General features: G+C 48.4%; 2 protein-coding genes across 4 annotated transcripts in view; one reads left to right on the top strand and one right to left on the bottom strand.

The window, feature by feature from the left end:
- Nucleotides 1-342: 342 nt before the first annotated feature.
- LOC142566418 (endoribonuclease LACTB2) lies at nt 343-1,452 on the bottom strand. The gene has a single exon (XM_075677393.1). It carries the CDS (start codon nt 1,312-1,314, stop codon nt 478-480), a length of 837 nt encoding a protein of 278 aa, XP_075533508.1. The 5' UTR covers nt 1,315-1,452; the 3' UTR covers nt 343-477.
- A 65-nt stretch (nt 1,453-1,517) lies between these two features.
- CycJ (Cyclin J) overlaps nt 1,518-18,588 on the top strand; it is a 38,602-nt gene continuing 21,531 nt past the window's right edge. Inside the window, exons 1-2 of one of the 3 annotated variants that reach the window (XM_075677390.1) lie at nt 1,686-1,770; nt 10,160-10,179. Coding sequence is in view for 1 of the 3 variants with exons in the window: in XM_075677392.1 (XP_075533507.1) it covers nt 1,530-1,770 (241 nt within the window). In the remaining 2 variants the exon portion in view is untranslated. Of the gene's footprint in view, nt 1,771-10,159; nt 10,180-18,588 lie in introns of all 3 variants that reach the window. The other 2 variants (XM_075677392.1, XM_075677391.1) reach the window with 2 other exon arrangements.

Below are 18,588 nucleotides of genomic sequence, written 5' to 3'. Positions count from 1 at the left end.
TTAGCTGCTACATGTCAAGGTGTCTTCTCTTACAGAGTCCTTGACACTTGCGGCCACTTTTGTCTTTCTTTTGGCCTCGGCAGATAAGGAGCAGCGTTCTTTACTTGTTGAGTGATTCAGCTGGGCCCTGAGTGCTTGGAAAAGTATGCGCTGCATTTACAGGCAAAATGTGTAGACGGTGTACTTTTTATTTACTCATTAGTATAGAAGCGCGTACAATAAACGAACGCAGGCGTCAGGTCGTGATTAAAATGAAGGGAAACAAATGTAGGTACAGCAGTAATCAACACTTCGAAAAAGTAAATTTCAATTACTACCAAGCACGAAGAGAATACAGGCATGGAATACATGATTATCACAGCTCCGTGCTACTTTATTTTCATATACAATTACAAAAATATTTTATATAATGCAACCAAACATCACTCGTAACACAAAATATATTGCACATAGTGCTCCCTGCCATTACATATTTAGTCACGCCCGTCGGTAAGCGCTGTCCGTGGCACTTTTCACAACTTCCCCGTCTTTAATTAACTTGTTCAGGTGATGTTCTACGTTCCGTGCAGCAGCTGTATGAAGATGGGCAGGCGTCTCTTTGTAAATTTCTTTGACGATGTCCGCGGTTGATTTGTACCCGCTGTCTGCCTTTGGCAGACAGTCAAGAATCTGTCGTTCCCTTTGAAGCCGGTGCTCGATGTATTCTTTAATCTTGGTCTCCGGGTCTGGAATCACAGGTCCGTGTCCCGGATAAATGATCGATGGCTTAATCGCTAGAATGGCGTTCAGGGAGCCCATGTAAGAATGGAAGTCTTCAAACACCGCAGACCCTTCGCCTAATATGCAGTCTCCACTAAACACGGCGTTTTCTTCGTCCAGATACAGCACTATATGGTCCTGCGTGTGGCCTGGAGTGGCGATTACCTTGAGCGACGCTCCTTCAGTGCGAATCCAGTCTCCGTCATTTAAGTACTGAAATGCATGTTCGGCCTTGTCGTCACGAAAAGCATACTTCTTCACGATGCATCCTGGCTGAACTTGTCGACGTATTTCATCTACACCACCCACGTGATCCAGATGCCAGTGGCTTACGATAATCTGCTGCAGCGATATGCCACGCTCTCGCAGAACGCCTTTGAGGGTCTCGATATACTCCGGGACATCGGGCTCTCCGGTATCGAGCAATATTCGCTCCTTACCAGTCCCAATAATATACGTATTAGTTCCCTGCAGAGTCATCGGGCCTGGGTTACATCCTAAAACTCGTATGATGCGAGACGTCAAAGTAGAAACCTTCGGAATGAGCGTCGCCATACTTCCATATACCACCACTAACACTCTTAATAACAGCCAGCTGCTGCACCAGCTGCACTACTGGCTAACTCATGCACAGACTCCCACTATTAGCGCTGGCCGCGGCTGCCGCTAAGGTCGCTGCACCCAACGTCGGCTGCACATGCACCTGTAACAGTGTTGTTTGCACACGGCTGTGGCGCATTCGAGTGTGTGCTAGATTTAGCTAAACTGGCATGTTGGACAAAGACATCAGGAAAGTTCATTCGGAAAAGCAGAACTACGCTGCCATAAAAGAAAAGGAGTTCAGAAAGTTCGCCATTGTTGTAGTTTGTGCCACACAGAAAACTGACGATGAACGACGACGAGGTTGTGGCCTCAATCGCGTTCATCCAGCGCTCGCGCCTCGCTTTCACGAGCCCTGGGCAGCACAGCTAGAACGTCGCCGGGAGGTGCAACACGGGCGCCTAGGTCAAGGTAAGGAGAACGTACTATTGCACTCGTAGAATTATTCTTGTAAATTAGCAATAGCAATCTTAAAACACAGCAACGCTACCTGGACAACGCTCCTAAATTATGAGTGCCCTCGCCGTTGTCCTGGGGGGCCTCGATCGGCGCCTACGGCCGACAGGGTTCCTCGCAAAGTACCAAGCACGCTGTCTTGGCACTGTGGATAGTGTCAGGAACAATGTCGCCCGTAGACGACGACGCCGTAGACGCCGGGTCACGCGAAATCTCACGAAAGTGATCGTATCCCAGAGAGTGGTCGTTCGAAAATGCCGTCTCGTTCCCAAATTTCTCTGACAACTGTTGAACAAACTAGACTTTTCTGTGGAGGCATCGGACCGTCATCAAGTAGAAACTGGTCATTGATGTCTCGGTTCTTTAGTCTCACGATTTCTGCCTGAGATTGGGAAGGGGTGGTGGTAAAACTTTGGCGAGGAATTATGATGGTTTTTGGGAAGCTATACAAGGAGTAGCATACTTCCTTCTCCATTATCAACTTGGAAAGACAACTTCCAAGGAAGGCGGGGAGGTGGCTGGATCAGTTGACCTCTGCGGCAGTTGCGTAGCCAAGGAGTGGCACACCGGACACGTGCTCGCCCCCCCCCCCCCCTGAAATTGCTGTGTAGGTATGGAGCCTGCCTAAACGTGTTTATTGACAGGGAAGGAAAAATCACGAAGAGGCCCCCTGTCCGGGTTTCCAGTGACGTCTTCCGCGATGGCTCGGGCCCAGCAGATATCGGGGGCGCTGTCGCGAAGGGCGCCTTCCCACTGCTCCGTAGTACGAGAGGCGGCAGAGGATAGTATATTTGATAGCTCGTTGCTCAGTTCATGGTCTCCTATATATATACTCAGATTCGCGCCGTTGGCGCCGTCCGCTGAGAGAGAAATGCGCGAGGAGAGCATGCGACAGCGAGTGGCGGTTTCGCGCCGTTGGCGCAGACTGGGGCGCCTCGATACCAAACCTGGCTTTCAAGATTGGGACACGGTCTCCTCCGGCGCCATGTTGGTCCTCACCTCCACCACGAAGGCGGCGTAAGCGCCGCCTTCGTGCACTTACGCCGGCCGTCGTGATTTTGTCGCAAACGCACAGATTCGCCCGCGAAAAGTGAGTCAGAAGTTGGAATTTAGTAAAACGAATTAAGTGTTCTATCTTGTGATATATTCCCGAGAAAGCTTTAAACACAGTATTGGTCTCTTAAAAGGAAGGTGTGTTCAGGAGCTCATATATCTATAGACAACTCCAGAAGCTGTTGCTTGTGTTGTCAACACTGTCCAAATAAACAAAGATGGCTGTGACATTCCGGTTCATGGCGGCTTTTGCGCTTGCACATACGCTCACGTTTCTCGTTCGTGGCGTCAAAGCCAAAATGGTCCTTGCTGCCGATCACCTTATTTAGATAATTATTATTAGCCCAGCGAGTCGCATAAGATTTTTTTACAGCGAAGCTGTTACGGGCTGGTTCCCCCAGAATCATCTCCGTGTGTAGGCACAAAATTCCCCATACGTGGGCCGATCCCGAAGATGGTGCAATACCGGGCCGGCCACTGGCAGGCCTGAAGCAGGTGTGAAGCACTCTTCATACGTGCGCCGATCCCGAAGATAGTGCGATACCGGGCCGACCCGCGGCGGTGGTGAAGCAGGCGTTAAGCACTCCCCATACGTGCGCCGATCCCGAAGATGGTGCAATGCCGGGCCGGCCCCCAGTGGAGGTAACGCAGGCGTTAAGCACTCTGGGCCGATCCCGAAGATAGTGCTATACCGGGCCGGCCCCCGGCGGACGTGAAGGAGGAGTTAAGCACTCTCCATACGAGGGCCGATCCCGAAGCTAGTGCAATACCGGGCCAGCCCCCGGCGGAGGTGAAGCAGGCGTTAAGCATTCTCCATAATTGCGCCGATCCCGAAGCAGTGCAATACCGGGCCGACCCGCGGCGGAGGTGAAACAGGGGTTAAGCACACTTCATACGTGCGCCGATCCCGAAGATAGTGCAATACCGGGCCAGCTCCCGGTGGAAGTGAAGCAGGCGTCAAGCACTCCCCTACGCGGGCCGATCCCGAAGATAGTGCACGGCCGATCCCTGGCGGAAGTGAAGCAGGGGTTAAGCACTTCCCATACGTGCGCCGATCCCGAAGATAGTGCGATACCGGGCCGACCCGCGGCGGAGGTGAAGCAGGCGTTAAGCACTCCCCTACGTGCGCCGATCCCGAAGATGGTGCAATACCGGGCCGGCCCCCGGCGAAGGTGAAGCAGGCGTTAAGCATTCTCCATAATTGCGCCGATCCCGAAGTTAGTGCAATACTGGGCCGACCCGCGACGGAGGTGAAGCAGGGGTTAAGCACACTTCATACGTGCGCCGATCCCGAAGATAGTGCAATACCGGGCCAGCTCCCGGCGGAAGTGAAGCAGGCGTCAAGCACTCCCCTACGCGGGCCGATCCCGAAGATCGTGCAGGGCGGACCCCTGGCGGAATTGAAGCAGGGGTTAAGCACTTTCCATATGTGCGCCGATCCCGAAGTTAGTGCAAAGCGGGCCGGCCCCCGGTGGAGGTGAAGCAGGCGTTAAGCACCCCCTATGCGTGCACCGATCCCGAAGATAGTGCAACATCGGGCTGACCCGCGGCCACGGAGCAAGAAACATTTAGGAGTGGAAACGCCGCTGTTTGCGGCGACCAGAAAAAGTCACATGCCCGCGGAGCCGTTATCGTGCTGGCGGCGCCTGGCGGCCTGCAAAGAAATTAACGCCGTTGAGAGCGCGCCGGAGCCGCCTGCCCGGGCGCTGCATTTTTTTTTTTTTTTTTGCTGCCGCTTCTACGACGGGCCGCATGGCACCGCCACTGTATACGGCCCCGTCGGTGCATACAATTGTGACCTTATCGGTCGCCCGCGCTCGCTCGCGCTGACGGGAGTTTCACCTCCTAAATGTCTTACTCCGTGCCCGCGGCGGAGGTAGGGTGGCTACCCTAGCGGAGGTGAATGATGCGTTAAGAACTCTCGATACGTGCGCCGATCACGAAGATAATGCAATGCCGGGTCGATTTGTGGCGGAGGTGAAGCAGGCGTTAAAGGGACCCTGAAAGGATTTTGACCATTTTCTACAAACGCACTGAGTCGTTGGAGTAGGTCCTTCTGATCATTAATTGACACATCTAAGTGATCTGCGTAAAACGTGTACTTTATTAAACATTACAAAAATTAAATAATAATAATAATAATATTAAAGATGCACATCGCTGCCGATCGCAGCACACTGCTCGGCGGAATTTTAAGCCGCCCCTACCCAGATGACGGAAATCGCCCATATGACGTCAGTGGGGCGAGCTGTCCGATTGGCTGACCAGGGCGCATAATCGATAATTTTTCCAACTTTATGGTAAACAAATGATGTTCGTAATAGTTAGAATGTTAGTTAATTTGTTTTTCGTAAAGAGAAAGTAACATAAAGAGAATGCACAAGAACAATTTTTCAGTGCACTTAAGCACTTCCGGCACACAGCAAGTGTCGTCTGCTTGTGTTACAACGTGCTCCGTCTTTGACGAGAGCTCCGCCGTCAGTGTCGGTCTGTCTTTTCGCGAGCGCTATGATTCGACTTTGTTGCGTTGTGGACTGCAAACGTAGCGACTGGCAATATGTCAAGCTGTGACATCGTGTCCCTCTGCACGGCAGCAGACGAGCGGACTGGCTGCAGCGCATCGGGCTGCCGCTATCCGATCGGCGCCAGGATTTGCGCGATTGCGGCCGTCCCACTTTACACCGGAAGATTAGTAACGCAATAGCGTTTCCCGAGACCGGTGTTAGGGTAAACCACGGGGGTAAACGCAGGCGCAAGGAGACAGGGCCTGGCCGTGTGCCCTTGCGTGTCGTTTCAGGGGGATGAACAGAAGCGCAAACGTGAATGGTCTGCACGGTACAGCCACCTGGTGGCATAGAGCTCAACCACACACACAGTAGCAGTATATCCTAGTGTCGGGAGCGGGCGCCCTTTCCCGAAGCGCCGGAGAAACCAGTTTGGATGCTTGGTGGGGTAGTTCGAAGAGGGCGCTGCGCTCCTGTGGCGGGTTACCGACGCCAGCCGAAGGAATTCAGACACAAGTCGTCGTCAGTTTTGGGTAGCACGTGTACCGACTTAGTTCACTTTGTTGCAGCCTTTATTTTCGTTGAGACCGTAGTGCCACGGCTCGGTGCGATGCGACGTTGAACTTCTGTGATAATGCCCTCAAAAAAAGAGAGGACATGTTTTGTTCCCCTTTGTAAGGGCGGTTACAAGTCGTTATAGAAAAGGTGTCGTTGTTCCGCGCTCCATCCGACCCTGTTCGCTTGAAGGCATGGGCAAGGAACATCAAGAGAGACGTTGGAAAACGAAAGGCTGACCACCTAACAGAAATTATTGATGAGCTGATGGCAATTTGGAGTGTGCAGAATCTGTGTTGAAAACACAAGGCAAGCAGTTTGATCATGACAACTGTGTCGAAAAGCACAGTGACAGTAGATTAGTATATTATATAGCCGGCTATGTTGTCAGAAAGTCTTTAAAAAATTTTCCATGCCCAGAGTGTGCCTCTTGCCTTTGTATTTTGCCCCTACAAGCAGATTCTGATGTAAATTCTATACTAACCAGGCAGTTTGATCATGGGGGCTTGATCTTCCCTTCCAATGCTGTTGAGGAGCTTGTTTGTAAAGTTGAGGACACATTTACTGTGTATTTCAGCAGGAATAAGCTTCATGCTGAAAGCATGGTCTGCTTTTTGCATTTCCTTCAGGAAGCGAAGCTTAAAGAAGTGGGTTGCAGTGAGCATGGGCGGTGTTTGACAACAAACATAATAAAGTTCTATGCACTGACGAGGCTGCACTTCTTTGCAAAAGCAACGAGCATGGAACGGAGCACTCAAAGAGAAAAACAGAAGCTCCTGAAAATGAGGCGATGCATGACAGTCGCGAAAATGCTCCCTGCTTTTGTACATACCTTCGTTGTGCAATAAAAAAAAAAAGAACTTGTAACATAGGTTTTGAGAGCGCTCCCCATACAGCGTTTTTGCGGACCATAGTGTGCAATCTTGTAAAGCTGCAATAAACTATATGCACGAGAAAAACGGAATGCATTCCATTTTCTCTCCACGCTTGTGGGCTGATTAGTGTCGCTTATCCCGTAGAAAAAAAAAATATACCAACCCCATTTTATTACGGCCGCTTGCGTAGCTTCCGTCACTCTGGTTAAAATGGCAGCACAACAGGGACGTAGACAAGGCACATAGAAACACATGACGAGTGCACCGTCTAGTTTCTGTGTGTCTTCATCTCTTACGCTGCCATCATAACCAGCTATGGGCGAACTAGCCCAAAACGAAGTTTTATTTCACCGCTCGTCACGATAAGCGTACTAGCCAATATAGTAAGGTTGACTAGCCCTCATAGATTATTGCGTGCCTGTTTTCTGAACTTGCAAATCGGCTGAAAGCGCCGGTCACTTGCGAGCGCCCGCTGCAAAGCGCGCCGGAGCCCGCAAGAGCAACCCGCCAGCGAGCGCTGGCGCCATCTGCCGGAGCATAGCAAAGTATTTCACGTCGGCACGCGCCTTCACGACACTAGGATAACCTTCTAGCCTCTATAGTAGCAGTAACAAAATTTATTCTTCTTTGCTGCTGGTGTAAATTTTTCGCAGGAATGTAATCGTTAACACGTTGTTTTTGTAAATGTTTAAAATGTTTTACACTCGTTTAGAGCAATATTAGCTCTTTCTTTGGCTGGTTAAACCTCTGCGCCAACGGGTGGCTGGACCGTGGAGAACGATCAGGCAGCTCACACGTCTACGCTAAAGTTCCTTCATCAGCTTGACTTTATGCCTTCACCGTTCCGTCGAAAAGTTCAGCTATGCGTGATTACTGGAATACCAGACACGTTCGGCGCTACGACAGAATCCTCGCGACGCAAGCTGCTTCGGTAGCTCTTGCTTGGGGTCGACGGCCAAGCGGCTAGCGGAGAGGTTTCGCGCGGGCGGGGGCGGGCTCCAAAACAAACGGAAGTGGACGATGTGACGTTGCGCCGTGACGCAGAACCAGTGAAAGCGGAGCTTGGCCCCGATCGCTCGGCGAACGAGTTGAGGAGGAAAAGCATGGCTAGGGAGGAGGGTAACTTTTAATCGCTTGTAGCTCCATTAATACGTAACGCTTCACTTAAATTGTGGTACGGATGTTCTACTTAAACTGTACCCTACGCGTCTACACAATTTGTCCGAACCGTTTCAGGGGCCCTTTAAGCACTCCCCATACGTGGGCCGATCCCGAAAGTAGTGCAATACCGGGCCGACCCGCGGCGGAGGTGAAGCAGGTGTTAAGCACTCCCCATACGTGGGCCGATCCCGAAGATAGTGCATTGCCGGTGTTGGATACGGAGCCTTCTCCTGGCATCACTCAAGTTCCCCGACGACGTCCAATCGCCGTCGCATTCCAATTATGGTGCGCCGGGGCGTGTCTACCACGTTCCCGGACCGGAAGACAGATTGGCGACCCCCACCTCATGCGCCGCACGTCGAGCTATTGTCTCTCCCCCCCCCCCCACCCTGCTTGACTCTTCCCGAAAGTGCAACGGGAGGCTGGCACGGTTTCAGTTAGTTGATCTTGGTCTCGAGGAAAGCTGTTTTGCGGCTCTGGAAGGTCGTTCGGGAAAAACCCGTCTCCTCTAGCTGAGCGCCTCCAGGCGCGGAGGTGACACCGAAGGCAAGTCAACCCTCGGACAATGGAACCCTTGGAGCGTCCCCATTGGCCGAATGTGACGACACTTGCACGGGCGCGTTCCATTGGAGGAAAATGACGACACCTGAGCTGGCTCGACGATTGGCCGAAAATGACGTGGCCCCGAGAGACCGAAGGGGTTAAAAGCGAGAGACAGGGAGAAGTTTTTTTCTCGTTCTTGCCACGGGCCGCAGCGTCCGATTTGCTGCCGCCCGTCGATGACTTTATGACTGTTCATTACTTTGTGTTATTACTATAAATAATGTAAATAAACCTTCAGTTCTCAAAATCCTCCTCAACGTCGGCCAACTCCCGCACTCAACGTCAAGATCTAATACGGGCCGGCCCCCAGTGGAGGTGAAGCAGGCGTTAAGCACTCCACATACGTGGGCCGATCCCGAAAATAATGCAATGCCGGGCCGGCACTCCCCGTGCAGTTCGCCATTAAGGGGCCCACATATACAGCTTCGCTGGTCATCACAGAGTGGCAGGGCACGGAGTTTAAAGACAAAAGAACTTTTCATGCGAGCCGGGGGTTAAAAAAATTCGTCAGAGACACTTAAGACTGCTTACGTGTGGGAATGCGAAAGCAATATACCGGGTGTATAGAGCTCCGAACGCCATGAACGTGCTCATGTTATACGCTCATGATGTTGCGCCACTTTTTCCCCATTGGCTGCGCCGTCGCGCCGTCTTCCATTGCACGCAAGGCACGGTGGGTTTGCTCCGGCGGCTGCTGCGTACACTCTTAAAGAAGTGAGCACCCAATGGGGCGTATCTTGTCCACAACGATAATCGTCATCTTCCTTGCTTGCGTTTCCTTTCATGAAATGTGCGCTTGCTACTTTCTTGTCGGAAATGCTATGGCTTGCTGATAACGTGCATGCTGTTCGTGACCTGGAAGTACTCGGCGCGCACCGTTAACGAAAGGAAATGCGCGGGCAAGATAGATGATTGTTGTGGGACAAGATAAGCACCAATGGGTGCAAACTTTCTGAAGAGTGTATGTTGCGGCCGAGCTCGGCCGCGCGGAACTTCAAAGCGATCTGCGATGGGGACAGAGTGCGCCGAGTGTTGATAGCTTCGTGTGCGCTGTGTTCTCGCCGCTTAGTTCGCGTTGAAACGAGAGGAAGCACGGTCAGTTCGCTCGCTGCTGCTACTTCCGCGCTTCGTCAGACCAGCGTCTTGACAGCGAGTGTCCCCGGTCATCGAGTGGGATGCGTTCATATTTGCTGATGCACGCGGACACCATGCTTGTTAATTTAGTTAGTAAGCGAATGTTTTACAAGTTTATACCGCCCGTAAGACTACTGCCCTTACTTCGTATGGTTGTCCAATAATTTGCTATCGCAACCGATGCTTCGACTTTCGGGCGAAACTGCGTCTTTCTTTTTATTTTTTTTAACAGGCATCGGAGTACACTTGCTTCTTTCGACTGTCAAACAATTGTTTATGGCTGTCTGCATTGACATGTGGCTCTATTACCTGCACATGGAAATTCATGGTACAAGTGCTGTTCCTACCAGTCTTAACAGCAAGGTGCTCCTTAAATATTTGTAGAAGGTTTCTTCGGTTATATTACCATTGCAGAGCGAAAATGTGACCACGGGGATGTGTTTTATTCATTTCTTGCAGATAGGCTGCTAACCGCGTCGGTAAGTCGTGGCTCGTTTATACGCACGTATCTCGCGGCACTCAATAACACAGATGACAATACTTGCTGTACTATAGTGCTTTTCGAACAGTAAAAGTACAAAAATAATGCAATATCTGCATTGATCACCAATGTGAGTTTTCACCTTCATAGTTAAAATTCTTGCACGCTGAAGGATGCTCATTTGTTCCATTGCTAACACACTAACATTTAACTGCGACACCGTTTTCGCATCACCGCATCTGGTCGAGATCTGTTCTCAGCATGTCATAGAATTAAATTATGGGGTTTTACGTGCCAAAACCACTTTTATGATTATGAGACACGCCGTAGTGGGGGACTCCGGACCACCTGGGGTTCCTTACCATGCACCTAAATCAAAGTACACGGGTGTTTTCGCATTTCGCCCCCATCGAAATGCGGCCGCCGTGGCCGGGATTCCATTCCGCGACCTCGTGCTTAGCAGCCCAACACCATAGCCACTAAGCAACCACGGCGGGTAAGTCATAGAATACATAGCAAAAGGAATTGCGAAAATTGATCCATATAAACCCAAGTTATCAGACAGCAAATTCAAAATACACGCAATATGAGTTACCCTGCACCGAATTTTCACTCTCCAAGTGACGCCATATGGTGCTACCCATTAGCAGCAGCGCATTAGCGGAAGTCACCGCGCCACGGTTGCCAACCTGGAGGAAGGAAAACGTTAGGAGAGAGCATTACGTCACGCAGCCAGCCTTGACAAGTGGACGCTCCGTGAAGCCCATACATTTGCTCAGTGGTGACTCAACACGTGACCTCTTGCGTCGACATTTGGTTCCAATGGAAGCTGACCGTGGCAACATTTAACAGCCAAACTCTCTCGAGTGAAGCTAGCTTAGCAGGACTATCAGGCATTGTTTGAGATATCATTCGCCCTAGTGAGATTAGAACTGGGCCGCTATTTTGTAGCGATGCCTTATGCCTTATTCTGTGCTATTCTTATCATCCACGACACACGGGCCGCTTGATCGCGTTGATAATGTGGGCAGACCGTCGCTCTGACCAGTGGCCAAGCGCGAAAAGCCTGACAAAGCATAGAATCGGAAAAGGCATCTCTACAAAATACCGGCCCTGGTGAGGCTTATAAAGTGCTGACTAATGGCCACATCCTCTGCTATAGAGGACTTCCAGATAAGGAGCAGTACGGAGTAGGATTCCTAATACATAAGGACATAGCGGGCAACATTGACGAATTCTACAGCATTAATGAGAGGGTAGCAGTTGTCGTAAGAAAACTTAATAAGAGGTATAGATCAAAGGTAGTACAAGCTACGCACCAACCTCCAGTCATGATGATGATGAAATAGATCAGTTTTATGAAGATGTTAAATTAGCGATGAGAAAAGTGCAAGCTCGGTATACTGTAGTCATGGGCGACTTAATGCAAAAGTGCGGGAAAGCAGGCTGGTGAAGAAGCAATTGGCAATTATGGCGTCGATTCTAGGAACACTAGAGGAGATGTTGGTAGGTTTCGCAGAATTGAATAAGCTGCGAATAATGAACACCTTCTTTAGGAAGAGTAGGAACAAAAAGTGGAGCTGGAAAAGCCGTAATGGTGAAACAAAAAATGAAATTGATTTCAAACTTTCTGCCGATCTCAGCATAGTGCAGGATGTAGCAGTGTTAGGTAGGTTAGTGAGGTCTACGATTCACCTCAATTTGAAGAGAGAAAGAGTAAAATTGGTCAAGAAGAAACAGACCAACCTAGACGCAGTATGGGTAAAAGCAGCCCAATTCAGGCTGGCACTTGCAAACAAATATGCAGCCTTAGAACAGAGAGATGATGACGACATGGAGGTAATGAATGAAACAGTAACTAGGCTGGGCTTCAGAAGCGAAAATTGAAGTAGGAGGTAAGGCACCAAGGCAACCAGTACGTAAGTTCTCCCAAGTAACAAAGGACTTAATAAAGAAACGACAAAGAATGAAACGGTCCAACTCAAGAGATCAGATAGAATTCGCGGAACTGTCAAAACTGATCAAAAGAGAAAATAAGCGATAGCCGAAATTATAACGTGAGAAAGACTGAGGAAGCAGTAAAAGATGGACGCAGCATAAAATCATTGAGAAGGAAACTTGGCATAGGACAAACCAGGATCTATGCACTGAAAGATAAGTAGGGTAATATCAGCAATCTCGAAGATATAGTAAAAGCAGCCCAAGAATTCTATACTGACCGGTAAAGTACCCAAAGCAGCCACAATACTTCCATTCGAAATAGTAATGAACAATTTACAGAGTTTCCTATAACTAGCGATGAAGTTAGAAGGACCTTAAGACTTGAAACAAGCAAAGGCGGCATGAGAAGATGAACTACTGGTCGATTTAATCGAATATGGCGGAAACATCATGGTTGAAAAGCTTGCGGCCCTTCTTACGAAATGTCTCACAACCTCGAGGGTTCCAGAGAATTAATTGGAAGTATGCCAACATTACACTAATCCACAAAAAGGGAGACGTTAAAGAATTGAAAAATTATGGGCCCATTAGCTTGCTTCTAGTATTATATAAAATATTCCCGAGGGTAATCTCCAACAGAATAAGGGCAACTAGCCAACCAATGGAACAGGCTGGCTTCAGGAAAGGATACTCTACAATGTATCACACTCATGTCATCAGTCAGGTAATCGAGGAACCCGCAGAGTACAATCAGCCTCTCTATATGGCTTTCATAGATTACGAAAAAGCATTTGATTTAGTGGAGATATCAGCAATCAGAGTGGCATTACGTAATCAAGGAGTACAGGACGCTTACGTAAATATCTTGCAAAATGTCTACAGAAATTCCCCAGCTACCTTAATTCTCCACAAGTAGAAAGATACCTATAAAGAAAGGGGTCAGACAAGGAGAGACAATCTCTCCAATGCTATTCACTGCGTGCTTGGAAGAATTATTCAAGCTATTAAACTGGGAAGGTTTAGGAGTGAGGATTCAACGACGCAACCTTCTCTGTCTCGGCAACCTTCGGTTTGCAGATGACAGTGCGCTGTTCCGCAACACTGGGGACGAGTTACAATAAATGATTGAGGACCTTAACAGAGAGAACCTAAAATTGGGGTTGAAGATTAATACGAGGAAGACAAAGGTAACGATCAATAGCTGGGTAAGGGAACAAGAGTTCAGGATCGCCAATCAGCCTCTAGAGTATGTGAAGGAGTACGCTTACCTAGGTTAATTACTCACAAGGGACCCTGGTCACGAGAAGGAAATTTACAGAGGAATAAATGTGGGTTGGGGGGGGGGGGGGAGCGCCTACGGCAGACATTGCCAGATCCTGACTGGAAGCTTAACATTATCATTAAAAAGAAAGGTGTACAATCAGTGCATTCTACCGGTGCTAAAATATGGGACAGAAACGTGGAGACTGCCAAAGAAGCTCTAGAACAGGCTAAAGGACCGCGCAGAGGGCGATGGAACGAAGAATGTTAAGCGTGACGTTAAGAGGCAAGAATAGAGCGGTGTGGTTCAGAGAGCAAACGGGGATAGCCGATATTCGAATTGGCATTAAGAGAAAAAAATGGAGCTGGGCAGGTCATTAATGCGTAGGTTAGATAACGGGTGGACAGTTAGGGTTACAGAATGAGTGCCAACAGAAGGGAAGCGCAGTCAAGGACGGCAGAAGACTAGGTGCGGTGATGAAATTAAGAAATTCGCAGGCGCTGGTTGGAATCGGTTGGCGCGGGAGAGGCCTTCGTCCTGCAGTGGACATAAAATAGGCTGATGGTGATGACGGTTCTCAGTAGCTATGCCAGTAGTTTTTTATTCGGTGCGCGCTTGTTCAGCTGCCCTGACGTGGCTCTGCCTGCAGAGCGGGAACACTAACACCAACCGCTTGACGTGTGATCACGCGCGCTGGGCCACCAGGTTTGGCTTCAGTCGCGTTGCGCGGTGCTCGGTGCTCCCTCCTAACGTTTTTCTTCCTCCATGGTTGCCAAGCCTGCTCAGCCTGTTGGCGTTCCATGCATGTCCTCTGCGATCGGCGGGCGCGCGACCCAATCTCGAAGGCCATGGCGTCGCTTTGCTGGTTAAAACACCCTCCGCGAGGCGGTAGTTGGCGCATCAAGCCGAAGAGACAATTTCTAAGCGCACAGCCACAGACTTAGACGAGGCTCCCGTTAGGCTGATTAATAAACTAGGAACAAAAAGTAAGGATTTTCTGTTGAAAGCAGTAGAAAAAAAAAAAAACATGGGCGAATACCAGACAGTTTGCAACAAATTAGAACTAATTTATTTATAAAGGTTAAGGGGGAAGAGAATTCACTCAGATAGACCGTAGACCAATACATAGGTGATATAGATTTCTTTAGCTGCACCAAAATTTTAAAAATAGCCTGTGGCAGATAGCACTTCAAACCCTTGATCTAAGTTACCTGATGAGGCGGCCAATACTTCTACGAGAAATCAAAATGCTTAATTGAATAATTAACATAATTACTCTAATTAAATTTTATTGATTACTATACAGCACATATTTCAATGTGCGAATTATAGCCGGTGAGTTCGCAAGGCGTACCCACTTGAAACGAATTCTCTGGTCTGCGCCAGTTTTTAGATACTAATTTTCAGTGTCCGACGAAATGTATTGGTGTTCCTGTTACTTTTGTGCTTCAATGCATAAAACATCGTTTTATTTAATAACTGGAACGCCGTTGCATTTCGTCGGACACTTTGAAAATACCTCAAAACTGATGCACCCTAGAGAATTCGTTCCAACTGGATAGATATCCTTGCGAACGCACGAGCTACAATTCGCAGATTAGATTATGTACCGTAAAATAATTAATTTAGAAGATAATCTGCGTAGTTATTTTATTTAATTAAGTATTTCGGTTTCTCGTAGAACTAATGGCAGCCTTATCGAGTAATTTAGATCAAGGCCTAGAATTTTGCCACACAGAACTTTTTAAAAAATTGGTGCAGCTAAAAAAACATCCTGTATATAGCTTAATTAGCTATGCAGGCGAATAAATTAAAGCTGCAAGCACAGGCTGAGAATAATGGCATTTTGGGAGAACGTTAAAATGGCTTCAGAATAGGTAGGCGTTTGGACGATAACTTATTTGTTCCTACTCAGTGTGTCGAAATATCAAGAGTAGAAAGCAGACTGTTATGTTGTCTTTTTAGGCATTGCAGGAGCGTGTGGCAACATAGACCGAACATGTGGGATATTCTGGAAGCGGCACGCTTAGGAAACGACTGTATACAGCTTTTGAGGGAGATTTACCTAGAAAATACCGTTTGCGTTGAATGGGAAGGGAGGAGGAGAGAGGAGAATGTTGACATCACCAAGAGATTGAGACAGGGGTGCCCTTCATCCCCGCGCTGTTGTTTATAACGTACAAGATAGTGATAGAAAGGGCGCTAGAAGGAATCAATATCGGGTGTAATCAATAACAAAGAGGCGGGCACGATAGTGGAGTAGCAGTTTCCAGGATTGTTTTATGCGGACGACATTGTGTTGTTTGCGAACCGGCAAGGTGGCATAGGCGCCGACTACGGGAGGGGGGGGGGGGGGGTTGGTGCATGATAGTTGGTACTCCCTGTATAATTCACTCAGTAACCGAAACGAGGCCAAGCCGGATTCACTCGAAATCAGAGTCAACAGCAGTCATGTGCAGCAGCGCTTATACTCGGGCTTACAGTATATATATATATATATATATATATATATATATATATATATATATATATATATATATATATATATTGTCACCACAGTCGGTAATGTGGGAAAAGGAGGACTATGATGGTGGCCTTGGAGACCACGAAGAAGAGTGTAGCATTATCGCTGCTCTACGCTTGCTGGCTCCGCCATTAAAAGCCATCTGTAAATAGACGCACGCTTCTTCCTTCCTGTAACAATATATATATATATATATATATATATATATATATATATATATATATATATATATATATATATATATATAATACTGCTTCGCCTTTCCGGAGAAACTGCAGTCTCTCTCTCTGTCTCGTCCGCATTTCTTTAACGCGGCGAGCCGGCTACTTCCAAGTCACGGACGGCATGCCCGTTATCGGCATTGCAGAGTATTCTCGACAGGAAAGTACACTCTTAGGCAAAGTTACACCCCTCGGCTTGCCCCTTCTACCACACAACCATAATCGTTATCTGCCTTGACGCGTTTCCTTTCTTTAACGCTGCGAGCCCGGAACTTTCCAGTAACGAACGGCACGCGCGTTATCAGAAGGGGCACTCCAAAGGGTGTAAACTGTTCTATGCTGATAACGCGCGTGCCGTTCGTTACTGCGAAGTACCGGGCTCGCAGCGTTAAAGAAAGGAAATGCGGACAAGACAGATGACGTTTATTGTGTGGCAAGGTACGACCCAAAGGGTGTAATTTTGCTTTAGAGTGTACACTCATCACTCTTAGAAAAATTTACACCCTTTGGGGCGTATCTTGTCCCACAACAATGATCGTCATCCGTGTTGCCCGCGTTTCCTTTCTTTAACGCTGCGAGCCCGGCACTTTCCAGTCACGAATGGATGCGCGTTATCAGTGTGACGCAGCATTCTCGACAGGAAAGTAGCGAGCGCCGAGTTTTCAGGAAAGGAAACGCAAGCAGGGCAGATGACGATTATCGTTGTGGGACAAATATACACCCCAAAGGGTGCAACCATTTTAAGAATGTTAAGCAAAATTACACCCTTTTGCCACACAACGATAATCGTCATCTGTCTTGTCCGCATTTCCTTTCTTTAACGCGGCGAGTCCGGTACTTCCCAGTAACGAACGGCATGCGCGTTATCAGCATGAAATAGCATTCCCGACAGGAAAGTAGCGGGCGCAGCGTTTTCAAGAAAGGAAACGCAAGCAAGGCAGATGACGGTTATTGTTGTGCGGCAGATATACGCCCCAATATACGAAGAGTCTTTCGTTCCGGGCTGTGTTGACCAACATGTCCAGTGCGACAGCACCGTAAAAAATTTTCTCTACATATCCCGTGTGGCGCCCAACAAAGATGGTAGACGTTGTACAGAATTAGTGGCGCACCTGCAGCTAGCGTCCAGAAAGATGTTCTTCATTTGCAGAACATTGTTCTAGGTAGTAGAGCCAGTAGAGCTGAATGCTGTACGGTTTTTGTGCTTGTCTGACCTTCCTGTTTTACCATGTTGCATAGAGCCGCATATTCTTGGTTGCGCTTCTGTTGGGCATCGCGCGCTTAACAGAAAACTACGGCTAGGTATAAAGTAGGGGTTACTTTCGTTCGATTCTATTCCGTTATCATCCACCACTACCCTTTTCTCAGTGGTTAGGTCGAAGTGCCATCCTCTTTCAATAAGTGTTCGTTCACTGTAATTGCTAACTGACGAATCGCGAAAAGGGCGAAAATAGAAAAAAAATTATGCGGATCCCACGCACTGTAGGAATCGACGTAAGCGAAGATTTCTGTTCTGTTTGCTTTTATTAACAATAATTAGCGATGAAGTTCACGGCAAATGTTTAATTCCTTCAGCGTAGTGCAAAACGAGAGTGGTGACGATGTTAAACGCTACCTTGCGTGCACCACTGCTGTTTTTCTGCGTAGTACACAGATCACACAACAAGACGCGTTTGTTTGAGGAATTCTTGTGCACCATTGTTCGTAACTTCCGAGAAGGTTAACACTGTCATTGCCTCACATGGCACATCGCATCGTGGCAGAAGTAGTAAACTTTAATTGAATTATGGTGCTGTACGTGCCAAAACCACAAACGGATTATGAGGCACGCCATACGTAGTGGCGGACTGGATTAATTTGGACAACGTGGTGTTCTTTAACGTGCACCTAAGTACACGAGCGTTTTTGTATTCCCCTCCCGTCGAAATGAGACTGCCGCGGTCGCGATCAAACCCGCGACCTCGAGCAACGCCACAGCCGCAAAGCCTTACGGAACGGGCACAGTGTTGATTTGACGCGCGGCTGCTTCCGTAGTGTCGTCGGGACGTTACAGTGCCTCAATAAACAGTTTTATATTAGGGGGACGCAAGCGTTGGTAGTGGCGTACCAACTATTTCTAGAATGGGGGGAAGGGGGGGGCAAATCGTAGACGACCTGACCCCTTGCTCTCTCTCTCTGCCCCCCCATATATATATATATATATATATATATATATATATATATATATATATATATATATATATAGTGAATTGCTATTACAATAAGTCAAACAGCCTGGAAATGCTTCTGTAAGTTATATTGTTGTGCCACACTGTGTGCCTGTATCGAGGCAACAGGCGCTCCCCCCTTCCCCTCCCCCTCATTCTTCTGAAGTGGTTGCCCTTGTGACAACCTGCAAAGTTCCTCAAAACTGCCAGCCCCTTTCCGTGGGTCTAACTGAGCAGTTCGGGGGCACAGAGC

This window comes from Dermacentor variabilis, unplaced genomic scaffold (assembly GCF_050947875.1).
Source record: "Dermacentor variabilis isolate Ectoservices unplaced genomic scaffold, ASM5094787v1 scaffold_12, whole genome shotgun sequence".
NCBI lineage: Eukaryota > Metazoa > Arthropoda > Arachnida > Ixodida > Ixodidae > Dermacentor > Dermacentor variabilis.
This window is presented reverse-complemented; position numbering and strand designations above follow the sequence as displayed.